Source organism: Podarcis vaucheri (genome assembly GCF_965113315.1).
Source record: "Podarcis vaucheri genome assembly, chromosome: 13".
NCBI classification, from domain to species: domain Eukaryota; kingdom Metazoa; phylum Chordata; class Lepidosauria; order Squamata; family Lacertidae; genus Podarcis; species Podarcis vaucheri.
This window is the reverse complement of record NC_138751.1, coordinates 56,728,179-56,749,951: the sequence shown is the minus strand read 5'-3', so window position 1 is coordinate 56,749,951 and position 21,773 is coordinate 56,728,179. Positions and strand designations below refer to the sequence as shown.

Sequence of the window (21,773 nt, the reverse complement as noted above, 5' to 3'; positions counted from 1 at the left end):
AGTGCTCAGGAAACCTAAAAGGAAACCCCACCCTATGGAGTACATCTCCACCCCCCCTTCCCCATTTTTGCTCCCTAAATAGTTTAAAATTCAGCCATGCAGTTATGAAAGGGACAAATAAAGCAACTTTCCACAAGCTGTTAACTGTTGTTGCACATTTCTTTTATAACTGAAAAAGCAGCACAGCAAATTCTCTTCAGCTCAGCCCTGTGAGGCTTTGGCTTCATTTCTACACCAGCAGCGGGCTCCCTTCGCAGAGCCTCTAGATGTACTGCAGATTTCCATGCACCCGGAAGCGATAAATGCAGGTGTAGTTTGGGTGGCCCCAATTGCTCAGCACTTTCAGTTTCACATAACTCATAGATTCAGACGATTCATTCTGAAAGTAAAGAAAGTAAGCATTTTAATCCTTGCCCTATTGGTGCAGCTGAATGAAATCACCCATCAATTAAGTTTTCCCTGACATAAAATATAAGATAATCATATAGCCAGACTTCCAGAAACAGACTTCTGTTTTTCTGACTTTTACCCACAAGTATTGGTGATCACAAAGACACACAGATCACATGGGCCATTAATTACCCAACTAGCTAACAACTGCATTAATAGAATTTTGTGGCGATTTCCCATCATATTCAACATACCTTCAGTTGGAATGTTTGGATTAAATCTCCTTCAGTGTCATAAAGAAACTGGCCTAGGAAAGTTCCCTGCTCCTCCTCTTCCTCTTTTAGTCCCTTGAGGGGGGACAGTAAAAAGCACTCAGTATCATCAGCACTCAAGAAATGTTAGATCAGAAAACAAATGCACAGTTTCCAATGACAACTATGCTAGCTAGCAGCCCACATATTGGCCACACTTGCTAGGGCTGATGTGATTTGTAAAGCAGCAACATCTGGCGGGCCAAAAGTTCCCCATAACTGGCACAAACCATTTACAGCATGTTTATTCAGAAGTAAGGCCTACCAACGCCCAGGTAAGTAGATCTAGGATTTACTTTTGATACATATCCTTGTGCTGTTAATGGGTTAACAAGAATGTTCAGGATCCCTAAACTGTAGTTGCATGCACATAAGATGTTCAAAGCATTGGGAAATTATTTCAGCTAATTTCTTTAAGTTATCAATATAATTAAAAATACTACTGTTTAAATGTTATAGAGAAATGTTAAAGAGAAAAAATCCAAGTTGCATGTTATAATAATTTCATAATTTGCTTGGAAAAACTCATTCCCTAACTCAAATCTGAAAACTGGAATATTAGACTTACATAAATGGCAAAGTCTTTGGGAGCACTAGAAATCTCTCCTGTTGGGGAGACCTTCTTAGAAATATGCTCTATTGTAACAGATTTTGGAATAATTTCCTTGGCTAGCCTGACAACAGCTTCACCTTGATTCCCAGGGAAAGACCAGCAGTTTCCAGGGTGGTAATTGGGCTGCAAGAGAGCAGAGAAATTCTGAATGGGTTATGTATTATGTGGCTAAGGTTATAGGTGCTATAATTCAGCCAAAGCAAATGAATTTAAACTGGTCCATGTGGTTAAAATTGACATTACAGGCAATTTACCGTATTTTTCGCTCCATAAGACGCACCAGACCACAAGACGCACCTAGTTTTTGGAGCAGGAAAACAAGAAAAAAAAATCTGAATCTCAGAAGCCAGAATAGCAAGAGGGATCGCTGCGCAGTGAAAGCAGCAATCCCTCTTGCTGTTCTGGCTTCTGTGATAGCCTGCATTCGCTCCATAAGACGCCCACACATTTCCCCTTACTTTTTAGGAGGGAAAAAGTGAGTCTTATAGAGCAAAAAATATGGTACTTCAGGTTACGTTCCAAGGCACTCTGTGTTTAAGTGAAATCATGTATATTTGAAACACCGTTGAAAAAGCCAGCAAACAGTCAAAAGTCAGACATTAAGCATCGCTGCCCCAATGCCGTGGAACACTCCTGCAGCAGAAATTCACTGGGCTTCCTTGCATTTGACTTTCAAATGTCTTTTGAATACTTTTTTTTATACCAGCAGGCCTAGACAGTTCTTTAAATGGTGCTTGAGTCATTCTATATTGCTTCTAAATGGATTTTTATGTTGCTGTACACTGCCCCAATGTTCCGCAGTACATGGAACCCCCCATTTACATGTGTTCAATATGTGCATGACTTTAAAAATTAAATATCCAGAGAAAACACCCCACCATTAATTTTCTTTTACCATCAATCTTTTATTTGACTTCATGCTCTGACATTTATCTTATAGCTCCCATTGTCCCTTTTCTTCCCTACTGTCGCACTCATGACTCATTATTCTCCTTGTCTACAAAATTGCATAGCTCACACTGTACAGTATTCTGTTTTGAACACTAAAAGGCAAGATGAACCCTGAAAAAGTTGTGACTCGAGGCAATTTTCAAATTAATCATTCCTAAATCCCAGAGAATTTAGGAAACGCTCCTTAGGATTTTACAAGAGCATTGGCCTGCCAGGCATAAGCAGTGACAAAGGTTTTGGACAGAAGATACTGAAAAGGAATAAAATGGTTACATAAGTGGAAAAAGTAGTGCAGAAAGTGTTAAGTTGTGGGTGAACATATCAGACGACACAGTGATTCTTCAAATAGCTCTTGTTTATTCACAGGCCAGAACAGAACTGAACTGAAGGGTTCAGCCAGCCTGCTTATATAGAGCTCCACTACAATGCAACAGTAACAACTTTCTGTAACTATCCAATCACTGAACGTCACTTTCAATTCCTTATTTGCATATGTGGACCTGAACTATCTACAGTATCCCCCTGCTGGCCCAGGGTGAGAACTTCAGTACATAACAGAAAGAAAATATCCAAAATAAGAAAACATGAATACTTTCTTGAAAGTTGATTTCTACCTCAAGAATTACATCTGGAGACCTCACAAAAGGAAGCATAACGAAGGACATCCAGAAGTATTTTCCTCCATCATGGCGGTAGCTTCTAGTAGTTCTGGACTGAACAATGTTGGCACCTAAAATTAAACAGTTGTAGAATAATACTTCTGATATTTCAGCACACAACAGTAGTATTGCTTGTCACAGAAGACTATGCAGAGAGTCTAGGCTATGTCCCCAGTCGGTCTGTTAGTAATGCATAATAATAATAATCAGGAAAATGTCAGCAGGCCTTGCCCTTCCAATTTAAGGGCAGAATACTGCAGCATCTTACTGGTGGAAACTGATTACCAGAACTAACATCGTAATGATCACAGTGATATTGACAGACTCCTGTGTTTGAATAACAAAAAATGTCCAAAATACCATGGGCCAGTTTGTTTAACAACTGTTTCTAATACCTGCTGATTTGAGGGCATAGTCAGGCATTTGGACGTCATCTTCATCCAGCTTTTCCATTAGTTTTTTAAGCATCTTTTCAATACTCTGTCAATGGATAAGAGGTATAATTCATTTATCATTACCACAATAGGAAAACTTTAAAGAAACAATGGGCAACCTGAAGAATAATATTAAATTGTGACTGCAGTTTTTCAGAAATCAAAAAACTATAATTATTCATTGGGGGGCAGGGGCAGGCAGCCTGCACCTTAGAAGGTGCAGATAATAAAGAGTTGTCGTTGGCATTTCTGTTATTGCGCCTGACTATAGACACTCTTGCCTCCCTCCCTTGGAATGTTGCTTGTTCTTCAGCTTCATGATGGAAGCCAAGAAATCACAAGGCAAAAGGTTGTGTGTATGTGCAATGGAGTGGCATAGTGTTAGCATCCGACTTATGGTACAGTTGTCAGGTAGGTTGGTCGTTCCTGATTAGAGTAAAATAGATACAAAAGTCTGACAGTTGTTTACAAATCACATTACTTCATCTTACCCATCTTGTAATGCCTCTGCTAGTATATCCTTCCAATACATTACTGACAGCATGATGGGCAATGTCCTTCATACCAGATCTCACATCATGAAGCCGCAATTGTAACTTATTCACCTGCTCCTTCAGAGGTGCAATTTCAAGTGCTTTTCTTTCCAAGATGTTATTTGCCTTGCTGGGGGGAAATAATGGAGGAAAGTTATACAAAGCACTGTTCCTTTAGTTGTGCATATATGTTCTGGAGTGCATGTGTCTGAGGCTGCTTTGCTGCAGTTCTAAGAATATTGTTACCTGCATTCTGTTATTGCTCTTGCATAAGCAAAGATGCATGTCTGGGACCTAGAAACTAAAGCATTTTAAACTTACCGGTACCTTGCAGCCTGTGGTCTGTTTCATTGAAAAGGGGCCGAAATGGGGAATCAGCTGCTTCATACAGCTGAGTGGAATAAAAAGTTAATATTCCTAGGCTTCATTAATCTGTCTAACAATGGGGCTTAATACTCTGCCACTAGGGCTGTCTATGTGCTAGCCCCATGTTTTTAAAACCGGCACCAGCCATTCTTTCGTTGTTAGCCCCCCCCCCATTAAAATATAATTACTATACCCTCTTACCAAGTCCCTTCAGACCTTGGTATGGGGAGTGCAGTTGACTAAATGGGACACAGCTGTGGGCAGCCTGAGGGCAGTCTCACAATCTTTGTGAGACTTTTGTGGGTGAGCTGTGAGTTTGTTTAGGCCCTGGGTGGGAGCCAGGAGAGAGGGGGAAGGTGTGTCAGATGGAAAAGGAAGGAAGGTACAGGCACTTGCCAAATATTTACATAAATTATTTTAAACTTGTTCTTACATTAGGGATCTCAGATCTTGTGTTTCACCCTGTATATAAAAAAGGGGGGGGGAAGAAGCAAGTTTAATTAGAAACAAGCTTACACCAAAGAGATCATTCCACAAAGGCAAGAAAGTAAAATAATGGAAATAAGAGTGTCATGCTTCTCATTACACCAATCTCCTATGAACATTTGGGTCCCAGCAAATGGTCTTGAAGCAAGTAATGCAGTAGCTTTGTTGAGGTTAAGTGAAGTTAAACAATCCTTTGGAGGGGTAAGTAGCTCTAAGTGGAATATAAGCAAACTAACTCTTATTCTGAGTAAACATGTTTAAATTGGATTTTTTAATTACCCCCCCCCCAATTTTTTTTAAAATAATTCAGCCACTGATGCCAAAGACCAAACACCCAGTGGCTTTGGGGTAGGGTCAGATCTAAGTAGCCCATGCCAGAAAATCTTGGTGCAGGAATAAATGCTGGGCCATACTAAACAATATGCTAACTGAATTAATCTAGCTGATCTGGTTTGGCCCTTAGAGCAGTGGTGTGCAGTGAAATTTTTTGTAGGGTCACAGAGGCACCAGCTTGCAAGGGTGATGGGGGGGGCAACATCGCACGCGTGCCTGAGCCTTGCACCGCCTTCCCTAAGCTGGCCAGAAGCTTCATGGGCTTTGGGAAGGAGGCGCCAGGCCTCTGACAGGATGCAGAAGGGCTCTTGGACCTCGTTGGAGCATCGCGCCTCCCCAGGAGGGCTGTGCTATATCATCCGATACCAGGTTTTACATCCAATTGTGATAATCGTTTTTTAAAAAAATGTGCTTGCAATTTATCGCATATCGTGTTTTTTGTGGTATTAAAAAATCACAATACTGGAAAAACCAGGAAGCCGATGCTTCTTCCTGTGGGTGCTAACTCCACCTCGGTCAGCTCTTCTTCCCTGCCTCCAGCGACTTCTTCCCGCCAGGCTCCTGCTTCAAGGCGCCAGGCTGGGGGTTGGCTTCAGACTCCGGGAGCCCTTTTACTACCCCTTCCTTTGGCATTTGGCCCTCTTCTGCCACCCCCCCTCCACCTGCCTGTGTGTCTGCCCCCCTCCCGATGGCGGGGTGGGGGGGGCGCAGCCACCAGCCGGGCTAAAAGCACGGCGTTTTTCATTAACCCAGCCAACAGTTCTCACTTCGTTTTCTGTAAGCTGCAGCCGCCCTCTTGTTAAAACTGCCCTGCTTGGGGGTGGGGTGGTGTCTCCCGGACTCCCCCAGCGATGCTTCCTTCCGAGCCAGGCCAGGGCTGCGCAGAGGCTGCGGGAGCCCCAGGCCGCTTGAGCTCAGGCTCTCTCTCCCTTCCTTGCTCTGTGAATGAGCCCCAATTCGCCTTCCCTGCTTCTCTCTCTCTCTGTGTGTGTGTGTGTTTTCGGATGTTTCTTCAGAATAAAAGGGGGGATGAAATATACTCGGAGTCGCAAAGTGATTTCATGCTCTTTATTCAGCTCATAGTGGTGAGGAGGAATGAATGAAAGTCCCCTCACAGTATCTGCTTTATATACACTATTTACACAATGGGCTGCACATGATTGGCTAATTCCGGAATTCTACTGTAAGCCAATCAGGTTGTGGATTCACTTCTATCTGGAGCAGGATTGGGTGGTTCCTGCCAACCAATCATACTGCTGCATTGTTCTAGGACCAATCAGACTGCTGCATTCTGAATCCTATTGTTCTAGGACTAATCAGACTGCTGCAATTTGGATCCTATTGTTCTAGGACCAATCAGACTGCTGCAGTTTGGATCCTATTCAACTCAGTACATAACACCCCTCCCCTCTAAGTTCCAGTCCTGCCCGGGAGGTCGCATTCATAGTCCTCAAGGTATGCCGGCGGCCTACGTGTGCGTTGCGGCCTAGGGTGTTCCCTGGTCCGGGCTCCCGGTTCTGGCTCGTGTTCCAAGGATGCTGGCTGTGATGGGGTTGTTTGGTCTGGTGCAACCGGCTCGCTCAGTCGTGGTTCTGGTTCTGGTGTCCTTTCGGCCTCACGGGTCCTCTCTGTATTTACTGATTCTGCCTCTCCTGCTGGCCCCTCCTGCTCTATGGGCCTCACTGCCCCGCTGTTCCCTTGGGACTCCTCTGACATGTTCTCCTCCTGGGTTTCTCCCGGGAATCGTCGCCGTATCTGGTCGCAGTGGCGGCGCCAGCATTGCCCCCCATCCGTTAGCACCTCGTACGACACTGGGCCAGTGACCCTGGTGACTGTGGCGGGTACCCATGCTGGGCCTGCCCCAAAATTCTTTGCGTACACTGGGTCCTGGGCCTCGAAGGTCCGGGGGTTCCTGCCTTCCCCCACCACTACCTCATCCTGAGCTCTATCGGGGTGAAGGCGGTCCAATCTGATTGCAAGGCGCCGACCCATTAGTAGTTCAGCGGGGCTCCGGCCGGTTGTTGAGCTGGGGGTGCTGTGCTGTGCTAGAAGGAATGTGGCAAGGCGGTACTCCCAGTCCCCTTGCGTCATGCGGCGAAGGGTGTCCTTGGTGGTCCGCACCATGCGTTCTGCTTGGCCATTGGTGGCAGGGTGGAACGGTGCCGAACGGATGTGGCGGATGGCGTTCTGTGCTGTGAAGGTTTGGAATTCTCCTGACGTAAATGCAGTCCCGTTGTCTGAGACGAGAGTGTCAGGGAGCCCGTGGGTTGCAAACAGCCTGCGTAGTACTCGGATGGCTGCGGACGTGGAAGTGGACGGTACCAGTGCGACTTCCAGCCATTTGGTGTAGGAGTCCACCACTATGAAGAATGTTTTCCCCTGAAAGGGGCCAGCGAAATCCACATGCAGGCGTGACCATGGTGCTCGGGCGGACTCCCAGGACTGGACTGGGGCCCTTGGGGGATCTGGGCGGGATTCTTGGCAGGCCTGGCAGTGTTTGACCCAGGCCTCTATCTCTCCATCGATCCCCGGCCACCACACATAACTCCTGGCAAGGGCCTTCATTCTTACTACCCCTGGATGTGTCTCGTGTAGGGCTGTGAGGACCCTTTTGCGGAGGGGCTGGGGAACAACGACTCTGCTTCCCCATAACAGGCACCCCTTGTGCGCCGACAGTTCATGTTTGCGGGTTGTGTAGCCGGCGAATTCTGGCCCGGGGCTGCTGCTGGACCATCCCCTCCACACCCAGTCCAGGACCCGGGAGATGACCCTATCTTTCTTGGAATGGTGTGCAACTTCTTGTGCCTGAATGGGGCGGTCGGGAAGCAGCTCCAGGCTCATAACCTCTTGTGCAGGTGCTGGGTCAGGGCCTGTTTCCGGCAGTGGTAGCCTGCTGAGGGCGTCCGCATGGCCCATCGCCTTCCCAGGTCGGTGAATCAGTGCATACTGGTAGCTGGCAAGGAAAATTGACCACCTGAGGACCCGAGGAGACAGCACTTGGGGGGTCTGCTTTTCGGGGGCAAACAAGCCAAGCAACGGCTTGTGGTCAGTCACCACGGTGAAGGGCCGCCCATACAAGAAATCATGGAATTTTTTTACTCCCTTCACGATTGCCAGACCCTCCTTGTCAATTTGCGAGTAGTTCCGCTCGGTTGCGTTGAGTGTCTGGGAAAAGTACGCCACCGGTACCTCTCTTCCATCCGAGAGTTGGTGCCCCAGGACAGCGCCAATGCCATAGGGTGAGGCGTCGCATGCTAGCACCACCGGCAGCCTCTCGTCGAAGTGTGCCAAGACAGAGTTTGAGACAAGCAAGTCCTTGACTGCCTGGAATGCGGCCTCCTGGCGCTGGCCCCACACCCAAGGGGCCCGCTTGTCCAGGAGTCTGTGTAGGGGCTCCGCTACCGCCGCCTTGTGGGGAAGGAAGGAATGGTAAAAGTTCAATAGTCCCAAGAAGGCCTGAAGTTCAGTCTTGCTCTTGGGCGCTGGAGCATCACAAATGGCCCGTACCTTGTCCCCAGTCGGGTGGACCCCTTCTGCGTCCACCATAAATCCCAGAAAGTCCACCTGAGGCACTCCTAGTAGACATTTTTCCCGCTTCACCTTGAGACCCGCCGTCTGGAAACGGTGCAGAACGGTGCGGAGGCGGTCCTCAAACTCCTCTGGTGTGGGCCCGGCAATCAACACATCATCGAAGAAGGGGGTGACACCAGGAATCCCTTTGAGGAGAGAGTCCATTAAATTCTGGAATATGCCTGGTGCCACGCTGACCCCGAATTGCAGCCGCTTTACCCTGAACGCTCCTCTGTGTGTCACAATCGTCTGTGCCTCTGCTGTGGCCTCATCTACTGGCAGCTGTTGATATGCTTGGGCCAAGTCCAGCTTGCCAAAAATTTTCGACCCAGCCAGGGTGGCAAGGACATGGCTGACCACTGGCACTGGGTATGCGTGGGCCGTGAGGGCCTTGTTTATGGTACATTTGTAGTCTGCGCAGATGCGGACCGAACCATTAGGCTTGACGGGTGTGACGATTGGAGTTTCCCAGGGGGCATTAGGCACCGGCTCCAGCACTCCTTGCTCCACGAGTCGGTCCAATTCCTCATCTATACGGGGTTTCAAGGCGAACGGGACCCGGCGGGCCTTGAGCCTGACCGGTCGTACTGCGGGGTCAAGCTGTAGCGCAATGGGGGGGCCCGTATACTGTCCCAATTTCCCGTCGAAAACCCCTGGAAATTCCTTGCATATGGCGTCCACGTCCACTTGTAAGCTAGTGTGGTTCACCCCGGTGACAGCTAGCCCCAGTGGTCCAAACCATGCCAATCCCAGTAAGCTAATGTAGGGGCCCTTGACCACAAGCAAGTCTAGTTGCCGCGTCCGCCCTCGGTATTGCACCCTGAAGCTCCCCACCCCCATTGTGGGGACCTTACGTTTCTGGAAGTCCCGGAGGGTGAATGGGGCCGGCCTGAGTTTGGGACCCCCAGTAGGACACAGTTTCCTTAAGGTCTTTGCCGAGATTATGGATAGAGTTGAACCCGTGTCAAGCTCCATGCGGCATGGGGCCCCCTCTATCTGTACCTCTACATAAATTTTCTCTACGTTGGGGTGGGGCAACTGGTATACCTGGCAGTCTGTGAGCTCCGTCGAGTTGCCTTGGTGCGTTGGGCCCCGGGACCTGGGGCTCTTGGGTTGGTCATCTGATGCCTGGTGTCGGGTGGGCCGAGCCCGACACACCCGGGCGATGTGTCCCGATTTTCTGCACTGCCTGCACTCTGCGTTGCGGAAACGGCAGGTCCTCCTCTCGTGACTCTCCCCGCAGCTTGCACAGTTTCCTCCTTCTCGTCGAGGCAGCTGTGGTCTGTGCGCTGCTTGAGTGCGCTGCTGTACTCGGTGCACCTCCTCCCTGTCGGATCCTGAGTCGTCGGTGAGGTCTTCATGGTGGACCCTCGGTTGGGATGGAAGGCTCGGCCGTGCCTCTTGCGTCGACCTCTCGGCAGCTTCCGTTGCCAGGGCCTCCTCCAGAGCGACCTGGAACGTTAGGTCCTTCTTAGCGTAGAGGCGTCGTTGCAGCTTCTCATCCTTCAGGCCACCGACGAGGCGGTCACGAAGCATGTTCTCCAGCTCTGAGAAGTTGCAGAACCGGGCGGCTTGGCGGAGAGAGGTCACAAACCCAGTTATGGTTTCCCCAGGGGCTTGTCGCTTTGCGTAGAAGGCATTTCGACGAGCCACCACTGAGGGCTGCGGCGAAAAGTGCCCCTTCAGCTGTTCCATTATTGTTTTGTATGGAACAGTAGCGACGTCTTCAGGCGCAAGGAGAGCCCGGGCGATTTCAAACGTCTCCTCTCCGCAGACGCTGAAGAATATCGCCCTCTTCTTGGCGTCTTCTTCGTCGGTGACCCCTTTGGCTTCTAGGAGGAAGGTGAAACGGGAGGCGTACGCTTCCCAGTCTCCAGATGCTGGGTTGAACGGTGAGAAGCTGCTGTCGGTTGCCATTCTGAGTTCCTTGTGTCCCGGAGCTGAAGCCTGGATACACGGTGCGAGGCAGCGGTGCGGCAGGTGGCGGTGCTGCGGTGCTGTGTGTGGCAGTCAGCTCAGCGGGATCCCACCTTCGTCGCCAGTGAAATATACTCGGAGTCGCAAAGTGATTTCATGCTCTTTATTCAGCTCATAGTGGTGAGGAGGAATGAATGAAAGTCCCCTCACAGTATCTGCTTTATATACACTATTTACACAATGGGCTGCACATGATTGGCTAATTCCGGAATTCTACTGTAAGCCAATCAGGTTGTGGATTCACTTCTATCTGGAGCAGGATTGGGTGGTTCCTGCCAACCAATCATACTGCTGCATTGTTCTAGGACCAATCAGACTGCTGCATTCTGAATCCTATTGTTCTAGGACTAATCAGACTGCTGCAATTTGGATCCTATTGTTCTAGGACCAATCAGACTGCTGCAGTTTGGATCCTATTCAACTCAGTACATAACAGGGGAAACACCCAGTGTTTGTTGTGTGTGCCTTTCTTTGGGGAAGAAGCAGCCCACAGGTTTCTTACTAACCCAGCCTACGCTGCCAGCCTCAGGTTAACTCTGCCAGTCTTCAGCTCTCCCCTCCCCTGATGTAAACAGGAGGGAAATGCGCTCTTGAGATGCTTGTTGGCTTGCAAGTTGCTTCAGAGTAAAAGAAAAAAGCCCCACCCTGCTTTGCGTTTGAGCCTCTTCTGGGTGTCCCCCCCCCACCTCCCAATGTTGAAGGAGCTTGCAAAAAAGTTTATGGCTATTCCAAGAACAAGTGTGCAATCTGAAAGTGTGTTCAGCTCAGCTGGCAATGTTCTTCAAATACAAAGGGCATCTCTATTGCCAGAAAACGCCAAAATGCAAATTTCCCTTGCAAAAAATATAAATTGTGTTTAATGGTTTTAGTTCTGTAAAATTTTATCCATGCTTTCCGGTTTGGCCTGGTTTATAAAAAAACGCAAATTTTCCTGACAATAAAAATATAAATTTTGTTTATATTTTGTTCTGTTAAAATTTATCCATTCCATTCTTTCTATTTTGGCCTCGTTTAGAAAAGAAAATTAACAAACAATCAAATAACTGGTGTTGTGTGATGTATACATTCAACTAATACTCGATATTTGAGTATCTAAAAGTGTGACACTGAATTTGCTTTTTTCTTGTTTAGTAATGTAATTAATTTTTTAGGGAACCTTTGGTATCTATGCTACTAATTACTTCCACAGCTTTAATTTTAGAGAAAATGTACTATTATTGGTACAGTAGTACTATAACATAACAGTTGTAACAATATGTTAAGTAAAATTTTATCAGTTTTAGAGTTAGACCCATAAGTAATAGCAGTTGCCAGGACCATGTTCACCTCTACATAGCTCCAGTCTTATTTTAGATATCGTGATATATTGAAATATCACAATGTTTAACTGGTTATATATCGTAATGTTGAAAACCAGGTATTGCCCAGCCCTACTCCCTACCTAAGCTGGGCAGAAGTTTCCTGGGCTTTAGGAAGGAGGCACAAGGCTTTAATACTTTAATACTCTAATTTACCAGGAACATTTAGTGGACTAGGCTAGTCCCCCTAGTCCATTGACCGCATGACACTGCTGTGGAGATAGTCCTCATTGCATTCACCCCCTTACTAAGGCATTTCCTCAAAGTTCAAAATCAGAAGGTTCTGCAGCTGACATATAATCTGCCTTTAGTGCAGGGATCTTTCCAGTACAAACCTGATCACAAAAAAGCTAATGGAAGCCTCACTGAATGCTCACAAAGGTAAGGTGCTCTGAGGATGAGACTCCCTAATATTAGCCAAGCTGGAAATCTTTGGTTTTGCCAAAATTAGGGTCGCCACCTTTTTCCTGGCCCTGCTCTTATGCATTTAAACTGACATAAGCTGGTAAACTGACCCTGGCATGAAGTCAAAAAAAGCTTGACTGCAGTGCTATTTTTCGAAAGAAAGAGGTGCTGGAGCTCACCACGAACTGTTCCCTTGTTCTCTTAGAATGGCAATGGCACCCACCTGAGAGGTGCCAGAGTTGAGCTCTAGTCAGCTCCGGCTTTAAAAAAAGCCCTGCTTCACTGGCTTAGGTATGCTAGATGCTTTAGTTGAGATTTCTGCATAGCAGGGGGTTGGACTCGATAACTTTGGGGTCCCTTCCAACTCTATAGTTTTATGGTTCTATGAAGCAGATGCAGGATTAGAAAAAGGTGTAATCCTACTCTCAAAACAAAAGAGATCATAAGACATTCTATCTGTGAAACCTTCAAGGACAGCATTTGTTCTGGCTGCAAATTGAATTGAGATAATGCATAAACATAATTTGTGCTCTATAATTTCTCAAATTTTACCTAGGAAGATTGTTGTAACAAAGCAAAACAAAAAATCACCTGGATGAGATCACAAATAGAGAAGTCCCTCCATTCTTCTCCAAAAATCTGAAATTTATTTCCATCAAATAGTCCCATGTAGGTAGCACCTATTAATAATAGTAATAAAAACCCTCTTTGTATTAACAAGATTGATTATTCTATTCCTTCTCAGCAGATTAAACATGGCAACAATCTCAGTATGTCATCATACATGGCTGTGATTTTTTTCTAGAAAAATAGGTGCCAGCACTAACCATGAAGTTGTTACAGTAATTGTCACATTTTTTAACAACAACAAAAAGAGGTGCTGGTACTGCATACCCTGAGTACCTCCTGAAAAAAGCGCTGCTACATGGGTAGGTTAGCTAACCCATAACGTGGATTTATCTGCTTCTTTTATTTCACACATTGTGTTCCCAAGTAAAACACTTGAGCTGGTGCAGGGGTTAAGAATGCAGAAGCCAGGCAAGAACAAAGGCTCTCTCATCAGCACTAGCAGAAACCAGAGTTAAGGTAACTAAACTGAGTCCTGGGTCAGGACTGTGGAGAATAGAGTTCAGATCCCTTTGTGTAGCCAGGGGGTTCTTAAGCCAGTTGCTATCTGCACATGCTACTCAGGGTAGCCTTGCACCATAACTCAACTTCTTAACAAAAGTAGACTTTTTCTTTCATAAGAATAAGGCCATCATGTCACCCAAATTGTTTTCCACCCAATTCACCTTGAGGGAAGGAAATGGCATACACTGGACATCAGGCGGGGCCTCAGGGTGTACCTGACCTACACAGAGCCCTTAAGAAAATCAGAATCCTTGTCTGCCTCCTTCAAACAGGGGTCCCTGAGTAGGAAGGTACCTTGACACTATCAGCAGGTCAGGCAGGGACTGAATCATGCTTGCATACCAGGCAAAAGCCCAGAGTCCTCCAACAGGCATCAATATCACTTAGTGTGTGTAATCACCACCACAGCTTTACACACCTGCACCCTGCTAGAATCTATATGCAGGGCAATCACCTGGGCTCACCTGCCCACCTTCGCTTAAGTGGACAAATGTGCTTCTGCAGAAGCAGCTTCCGGCAGAAAGATGTTCCAGTGGGTTGTGGCTTAGGTTCTCCTCCCACATGGAGTAGCAGATGAAAACTGGTTTACACCCTGTTCCTGTCAGCTCCACCTTGTATGCACGCCACCTAGGTCAAACCTAGGATTAGGGGGCAGCTTCTCTCAATCTGCATTTGCACAGTACTCTGGAAAGGTCAGACAGGGCTCTGCTGTCCTCTACCTGCCGCTAGCAGCTTTGCTCATATCTGGCGGTTACAAGAAGGTCACCTCCCATTCTGGCTGGTCTTAGCATTTTTTAATTTTTTTAAAAAATTAGCCTGCCTCTAGAAGATGAGTTAATTCATTCATGTATGTGCCATTTTATGCTGACCAGAAAGACACTTCACAGTAACTCCAACTTTCCATTCCCTGCTCTATAAAACATGTTATTAAATCACATGAGTAATAGCTAGTACATAGAAGGACAGGTAACCACAGTCCTCTGTGTGCCCAACAATTTAAGGTTACTATCCTCAGCATGCTGACAAAACTGCAATCCTAAACACACTTCATAGTGAGTAAGCCCCACTGGGAGTTACTTGCGAACAGACGTGCATAGGCTAGTGAAAGGTAAAGGTGAAGGACCCCAGGATGGTTAAGTCCAGTCAAAGGCGACTATGGGGTTGTGGTGCTCATCTCGCTTTCAGTCTGAGGGAGCTGGCGTTTGTCCAGACAGCTTTCCAGGTCATGTGGCCAGCAGGACTAAATCATTTCTGGCACAACGGAATACTGTGATGGAACCCAGAGCACATGGAAATGCCATTTACCTTCCCGCCACTGCGATACCTATTTATCTACTTGTACTGGCATGCTTTCGAACTGCTAGGTTGGCAAAAGCTAGGCCAGAGCAACGGGAACTCACTCCATCACGGGGATTGGAACCACCAACCTTCCGATCGGCAAGCCCAAGAGACTCAGTGGTTTAGACCACAGTGCCATCCACGTCCAGCATCGGCTAGTACAGTAAGTTCCACTGAATTATGTGAATCTTATGTCCTTGTAAACATGGCTAGCCATAATGCACACCAGTGCATACTCAGTGTATACTTAGCCCCATAGGAAGAAGCGCACCAAAAAACAGTAGGAACAGGGTCACCCAAGACACAACTTTCTGAGCAGAGCTCGCCCTGCAAAACAACAAAGAGAATTATTCTAGCATTACATTCTAGTCATATAAAACTTTGAACAAACAGCTAAGTTAGCTACTCCAACTTAGACACCCCAGAAAGCCCAGACTGTTGGTTCCATTATGGGCTTGATGCTCTTTACTGCTTTCAGGTATACTGTACAATAATCTGGTTCTAATTTCAATAAGATGGCTCCTCCAGATTTTTTAAGCATTCACTCCGATTTGCTTGAAGAAATCTTACTCATCCTGTCTTTATTGAGCTTTCATTTTGATTTGTTTGCAGGGAGGTTATACAACAATGAACATTCATTCTGATTTTCTGGTGGGGCGTTTTTACATTTCCATTTATCATTTGTTCATTCTACGCTTGTCAATGTATTTCCTCACCACTTTCCTGTTACTTTTTAAAAAAGTGAACATGTGGAGACAGGAGACAGTGCTTTAACTGTTCATATCTAAATTTCCTGGTATGCACTTCAATCTCCTGCAAAATAGTGACAGTTTAGAGGCATCTAGCTTGATAGTGAAATAAGAGTTAGTGGGTGCAACCTGGAGAAGTTCCCTTTTACTTTTAAAGCCTGCCTCAACTCCAATTAAGTGTTAGAAAAGCTCATGAAGAAATTGGCAGAACACATTTCCCTTGTTTTGAATGAATCCTGTTTCATTCATTGGCCTGCACAAGTGCATATATCTGGAGCAATTCTCCAAACTAGGGGTGGCTGGCACCGCTTTGCGGTGGTTCCAGTCCTACTTGGATGGTTGTTCCCAGAGGGTGTTACTTGGGGAATGCTTTTCAGCCCCGTGGAACCTTCAATGTAGGGTTCTGCAGGGCTCAATCCTGTCCCCCGTGTTGTTTAACTTCTACATGAAACCGCTGGGTGGGGTTATCCGGAGGTTTGGAGTACGTTGTCAGCAGTATGCTGATGACACTCAGCTCTATTTCTCCTTTACATCTGCAGTGGAAGTGCTGGACTGAATGAGAGCCAACAAAGTGAAGCTCAATCCAGATAAGACGGAGGCACCCTAGACCAGATGGCTTGGAGGTCGCCTGCTCTCATTGGAAGAGCAGCCTCCTCCTCTGAAGGAGCAGGTTCGTAGCTTGGGGGTCCTCCTGGATCCTCGAGGCTCAGGTGGCCTCAGTGGCCTTCCATCAGCTTCGGCTGGTGGCCCAGCTATGCCCCTATCTGGACAGGGATAGCCTAACTACTGTTGTCTATGTTCTGGTAACCTCAAGGTTAGATTACTGAAATGTGTTATGAGTAGGGCTGCCTCTGAAGACGGTTCGGAAACTTCAGCTGGTGCAGAATTCAGTGGCCAGGTTGCTCACCAGAGCAAGACGGTTTGAGCATCTTACACCGATCCTGGTCCAACTGCACTGGCTACCAATTAGTTTCTGGGCCAATTCAAAGTGCTGGTTTTGACCTATAAAGCCTTAAATGGCTCAGGACCACAGTACCTCAAGGACCGCCTGTTTCCATAGGAACCTACCCGAACCCTGAGATCATCTTCTGAGGCCCTACTTCATGTGCCTCCTCCTCAAGAGGTCCGGAGGGTGGCAACACAAAAACAGGCCTTCTATGCAGTGGCTCCCCATTTGTGGAATACTCTCCCCAGGGAAGTTCACTTGGTGCTTTCATTGTACACCTTGAGGTGCCTGGCAAAAACGTTTCTTTTTAACCAGGCCTTTGGTTGATCTGATTGACATCCGATGCTCTTTTAAATTGTGGTTCTTTTTTGGTGTGTGTCGGGGGGGGTGTTATTGGGTTGTTGTTTTTATTTTGATTATATATACTGTGGTTTTTATGTTGCTCTTTTCTGTGAACTGCCATGAGACCTCCTTATATAGGGCAGTATATAAATTCAATAAATAAGAATAAGCATGCATCATTGTTCGTTCCTGTGGATATCTGTGCAGGTGGAGGACTCAAACTGAGGAACCAGGTATTGCTTACTCCTTTGTACTGGTACATCAGTGCAGTACAATGTAGCACCAATATTAATACCTTGCAAAGTACAAAAATGGCACAGCGGCATGGTGCTAACACATGGCAAAATACTTTGCATGCCTCAGAAGGGATTCCACTTGTTACAAAGAACATGATTTTTCCTTCCAATGCAACAGAAACCGTAGGGGCCCTAATATGGATCACGACTGTGGAAAAGGGTTGAAGCCTCTCCTGCTCCTGAAACCCTCCTGATCCTGATAAGCATCTCCAGTAATGTAATGTAGTAATGAAAGGGGTGGGGGGACCACATGGTTAACATCACATCAAATTTGACTGTAGGCTGTACCATAATTTGTTACTCCAGTTATTATGTTATACACCTCACAATGTGGGTCCCTAAATGTTCCTGGGTGGTCCGCACAATAAGGGATGTGTATTCTTCACTGGGCGATCTCCAGTCATCTCAGACAGCGGGCGGGAGCAGAGGCAGCATCTGTGCTGGCCCAGGTGTGAAGGAAGTAGAGTTAGATTACTAGTGGGTCTTGAAAGGATGAGTAGGTTTACTTGTGGGTCTTGCTTAAAAACATGGGAAAGTATTGTGTTACAGTGCAATTCTAACCATTAGAAATAAGTCGTATTAAATTCAGTGGGGCTTACTCCTGGGAAAATGGGGTTAGGATTGCAGCCTTTTTTCAGTTTGTTATTCAGAAAACATTCCCGCCCCTCATATTTACCTTGATAAAGTGATGCAGACTCTTTTCACTAAGCAAAATGGAGTTATTAGGCTCAGCCCTATCAAATTACAGATGAGTCTAGTGAAACTTTCTGGAAAATACACACAAGAGGACAATTAAACAATGCAACACATCATTAGAATGACTTTAGAAAGCTCATGCTATGCAATTGCTGTATTGGTCATATTTATCCAGCAGATGCAGTTAATTTGTTAAGACCATAATTGCTGGCAGTTTTCCAGGAAAATGGGGAGGGGGTATATTGAAATCAATAGGAATTGAATGTGCTTAACTTTCAGGAGATCACACCTTATATTACAGACATACTAATGAAAATTACTGGAACATACTTTACAATTTGTTTTTTATAAATTGAAAAGATATAGCAAAGCTAACCTATAACCGGAGCCAAGCATGAGAAATGTAATTTTCCCACAGCTGAAGAATCTCTTATTTCTGCGAAATTCTAATTGTATTTATTGTCCTTATCCAACACAGATCCATTCTTCAGTATGTAACCTCAATGCAATTATTTCAAAAGAAATGTTCTCCATTTTCAATCATGCTATGTATTGACAAGCTGTTTGAACTAAGGTTTATTAGCCTCATTAATCAAGATTTGAAAAACAAAACAAAACCCAAGATTAAACTCTTTAGACACCAAAAAAAATATGAAAGTTTATGTCAACCAACTCCCCCACAGAAATGCTGCAAACCCATAGCATTATGAAAATAGGCAGTAAATTTGGATAAAACAAGAAAATATGTAATTGTAGTGACCCAATATGACTTTAGAACAGAGTCACAAAATGAGCTCTTGAGCTTCCAAAAATATTATTTCGAAATAAAAGGATAAGAGCAAAAAGGAACACTGTTTCAAGGGGCAAACTACTTTAATTTAGTCAACCTGACCATTTTGAATCATTTTTCTCTTACTATGCTTTGGTATTTTTTGTTTGTTACATAGGACTGAAGGATGTGAAATAGTGAAGGAAATCTTGTCAACATGTTGGTTCACAAACCATAAAAAATGCAAAAGCCCCCTTATAAGTGAGTAATAACTACAACTGAACTTACTCTTGGGTGGGCATGGACACTGAACATTTTTCCCCTTATGAGAGAAGAGAGGGTGGCTGTTGGTGCAGCTGCAAGGTGATTTTTTCCCTTGGGACAAACTACAAAATGAAAAAAGTGTTAGAGCTCAAGAAGCCCCTTTGGGTCTATCTTTGTCACCAAACTCTGAGTATAAACTGCACACTGTATTAATTGATACTGTTTTTAACATTAGTGACCATGTGATGATTTTAGCTTATGAATTTTATTGTTTAATGTTTTTATTTGTACATTGGGGTACTTTTATAGCTTTGTTTAGAGCACCTAATGTTTTAATAATACAAATGTTTTAAGTCTTTTTTTACCAATTCAGTATATTTTCTTTTAATTGTAAAATAATTCTGTGTACATTGCGGCAGCCTTTGGCTATGTGCAATAAAACTGACTGAGACTAGAGCTCAAGAAATGACCAGGTGGATTTGACCAAAAGTCTTGTGTTCTGATGCTTCTGGAAGAACCTAAGCAGGGCATGAAGGTGATGTTCATCTTCAGCATCTGCTGTTCAGAATATACTGCTTCTATACACACAGATTAATTTAGCTGCTATGGCTGGTACATCCCTGAAAGGCTAAGCTTATTTCGTTCTTTTTAAAATCCATTTAATCTACAGGTCACAATTTTTGTCTGTCCTGAACCTGAATGAGCTTCAATGAATGACCCCAGCTTCTAAATTATGAGGCGGTTCTGTTTTATTGGACTAATTTTACCTGTCTTTACCTATGTATTGCTTTTGATATTTCTACATTGTTTCGTGGCATCTTGGATGCTAACACAGACATTATAAGAAATATAAATAAATCATTAGAAAGGAAAACAAGTTTTTTATCCACTATCTATAGCAGGGTGGTGCAACCTCTCAGGCACAAGAACATGAAAGCCACACACTGAATTAAATTTCCACATTGTAAATTACAAGTGTTTGTGTTATAGTTAATGTTATTTAAAATATTTAATTAAATATATGTAAGTAAATACATGTAATAGATTTAATATCCTTAAATAACATGACATACAAAGTAATGTCTGTCCCATGCAGTCCCCAGCCCCAAGCTACTACAGCTGGACAGCTATTTGGGAAGAATAAAGAGAGAACATTTCACCACATCTGTCATGTTGTATGTTTCTTGAATACTGAAATAAATTAGTTAATATTCAAAATCATGCATACCTCTCCAAAAGCTGTTGGGTGTCAGAGTCTGAGGTGTCATTGTTACAGCCATTGTTTGCTTCATTAGAGTCTTCTGTTGAATAGATACTCCCTGAGCTCTTTGGGATTCTGTACATATTTTTATGCGCTTACTCCTTGATGCTAAAATAATATGAATAAGGAAATATATAAAAGGGAACTAAAAAGAATTGCAGCGTAAAGGTAAAGGGACCCCTGACCGTTAAGTCTAGTCGTGGACGACTCTGAGGTTGCAGTGCTCATCTTGCTTTACTGGCCAAGGGAGCCGGCGTACAGCTTCCGGGTCATGTGGCCAGCATGACTAAGCCGCTTCTGGCGAACCAGAGCAGCACACGGAAACACCGTCACGGGGGTTTGAACTGCTGACCTTCTGTTGTTTTTTTTAAATGATATTTATTAAAATTTCAGAAACAAAAAATTACATAGTTAAAAATAAAAGAGACAAGGGAAAATATAGAAAAGGAAAAAAAAACATACAAAATACATTTCATTTCCTTGCTTCCCTGACCACCTCTCACCTCCCTTTTTTGTATTCCAGTTCAATTGGTTACTTCAGCAATTCCTTTCCCTCTTTGTTTTTGTCTTAGTCCTTTAACCTAATGTTTCATAGCTTTAGATTCTCACCTATTAACCGGCCATTTTTTCATACACCTTTATGGCATTGCTGCAAGAACCACTTAATTTCATTCTAACATCATTCTAACATTCATTAATTTTACAATATTTCTGTAAATAGTCTTTAAATTTCTTCCAATCTTCTTCCACCGACTTCACCCTGGTCTCGGATTCTGCCACTCATTTCCGCCAATTCCATGTAGTCCATCACCTTCATCTGCCATTCTTCCAGAGTGGGTAGATCTTGTGTCTTCCAATGTTTTGCAATAAGTATTCTTGCTGCTGTTGTGGCATATGAACCGCTGACCTTCTGATCGGCAAGCCCTAGGCTTTGTGGTTTAGACCACAGCGCCACCCGCGTCCCTAATTGCAGCGTATACTGACCTAAAATAGCTAACAATGTGCCATTTTAAATGTGGGTGAAATGTTCATAACTGTATATATAAACCACATGTCTGAAACACCACAGAAAAGGTCCTGAATAAATTGACCTCAAATATTTCTCTGCAACGTCAAAGTGGAAAACCTCCCCATTGTCTCTTTCCTCACAAATCCTGTCCTCAAAAATCTTGTCTTAAGGGCACATTCAAGATATAAACAAGGTGTGAGCCTGTGACCCAGGTTCTAGGGCTTGTCAATCAGAAGGTCAGCAGTTCGAATCCCCGCGACGGGGTGAGCTCCTGTTGTTCGGTCCCTGCTCCTGCCAACCTAGCAGTTCAAAAGCACGTCAAGTGCAAGTAGATAAATAGGTACCACTCCAGGCGGGAAGGTAAACAGCGCTGCTCTGGTTCACCAGAAGCAGCTTAGACATGCTGGCCACATGACCCAGAAAAACTGTCGGTGGACAAATGCCGGCTCCCTCGGCCTATAAAGCGAGATGAGCGCCACAACCCCAGAGTCGTCCGTGACTGGACCTAACGGTCAGGGGTACCTTTACTTTTACTTTAATAACAAAAGAGTGGCCAAAACCCAGATAATGCAATCAGGTAACTTGC

The 21,773-nt window shown here is 45.1% G+C and overlaps 1 protein-coding gene across 2 annotated transcripts in view; it reads right to left on the bottom strand.

Moving 5' to 3' along the window:
- Positions 1-140: 140 nt before the first annotated feature.
- Positions 141-21,773, bottom strand: part of SUN3 (Sad1 and UNC84 domain containing 3) — a 23,498-nt gene continuing 1,865 nt past the window's right edge. The window contains exons 2-13 of one of the 2 annotated variants that reach the window (XM_082196118.1): positions 20,146-20,286; positions 18,942-19,039; positions 17,865-17,955; positions 15,127-15,182; positions 12,978-13,066; positions 4,691-4,719; positions 3,850-4,021; positions 3,320-3,404; positions 2,880-2,995; positions 1,270-1,437; positions 645-737; positions 141-379 (exon numbers count right to left, since the gene is read on the bottom strand). In XM_082196118.1, coding sequence (XP_082052244.1) covers positions 263-379; positions 645-737; positions 1,270-1,437; positions 2,880-2,995; positions 3,320-3,404; positions 3,850-4,021; positions 4,691-4,719; positions 12,978-13,066; positions 15,127-15,182; positions 17,865-17,955; positions 18,942-19,039; positions 20,146-20,261 — 1,230 coding nt within the window. In that variant the 5' untranslated portion in view covers positions 20,262-20,286 and the 3' untranslated portion in view covers positions 141-262. Of the gene's footprint in view, positions 380-644; positions 738-1,269; positions 1,438-2,879; positions 2,996-3,319; positions 3,405-3,849; positions 4,022-4,690; positions 4,720-12,977; positions 13,067-15,126; positions 15,183-17,864; positions 17,956-18,941; positions 19,040-20,145; positions 20,289-21,773 lie in introns of both variants that reach the window. The other variant, XM_082196119.1, reaches the window with a different exon arrangement.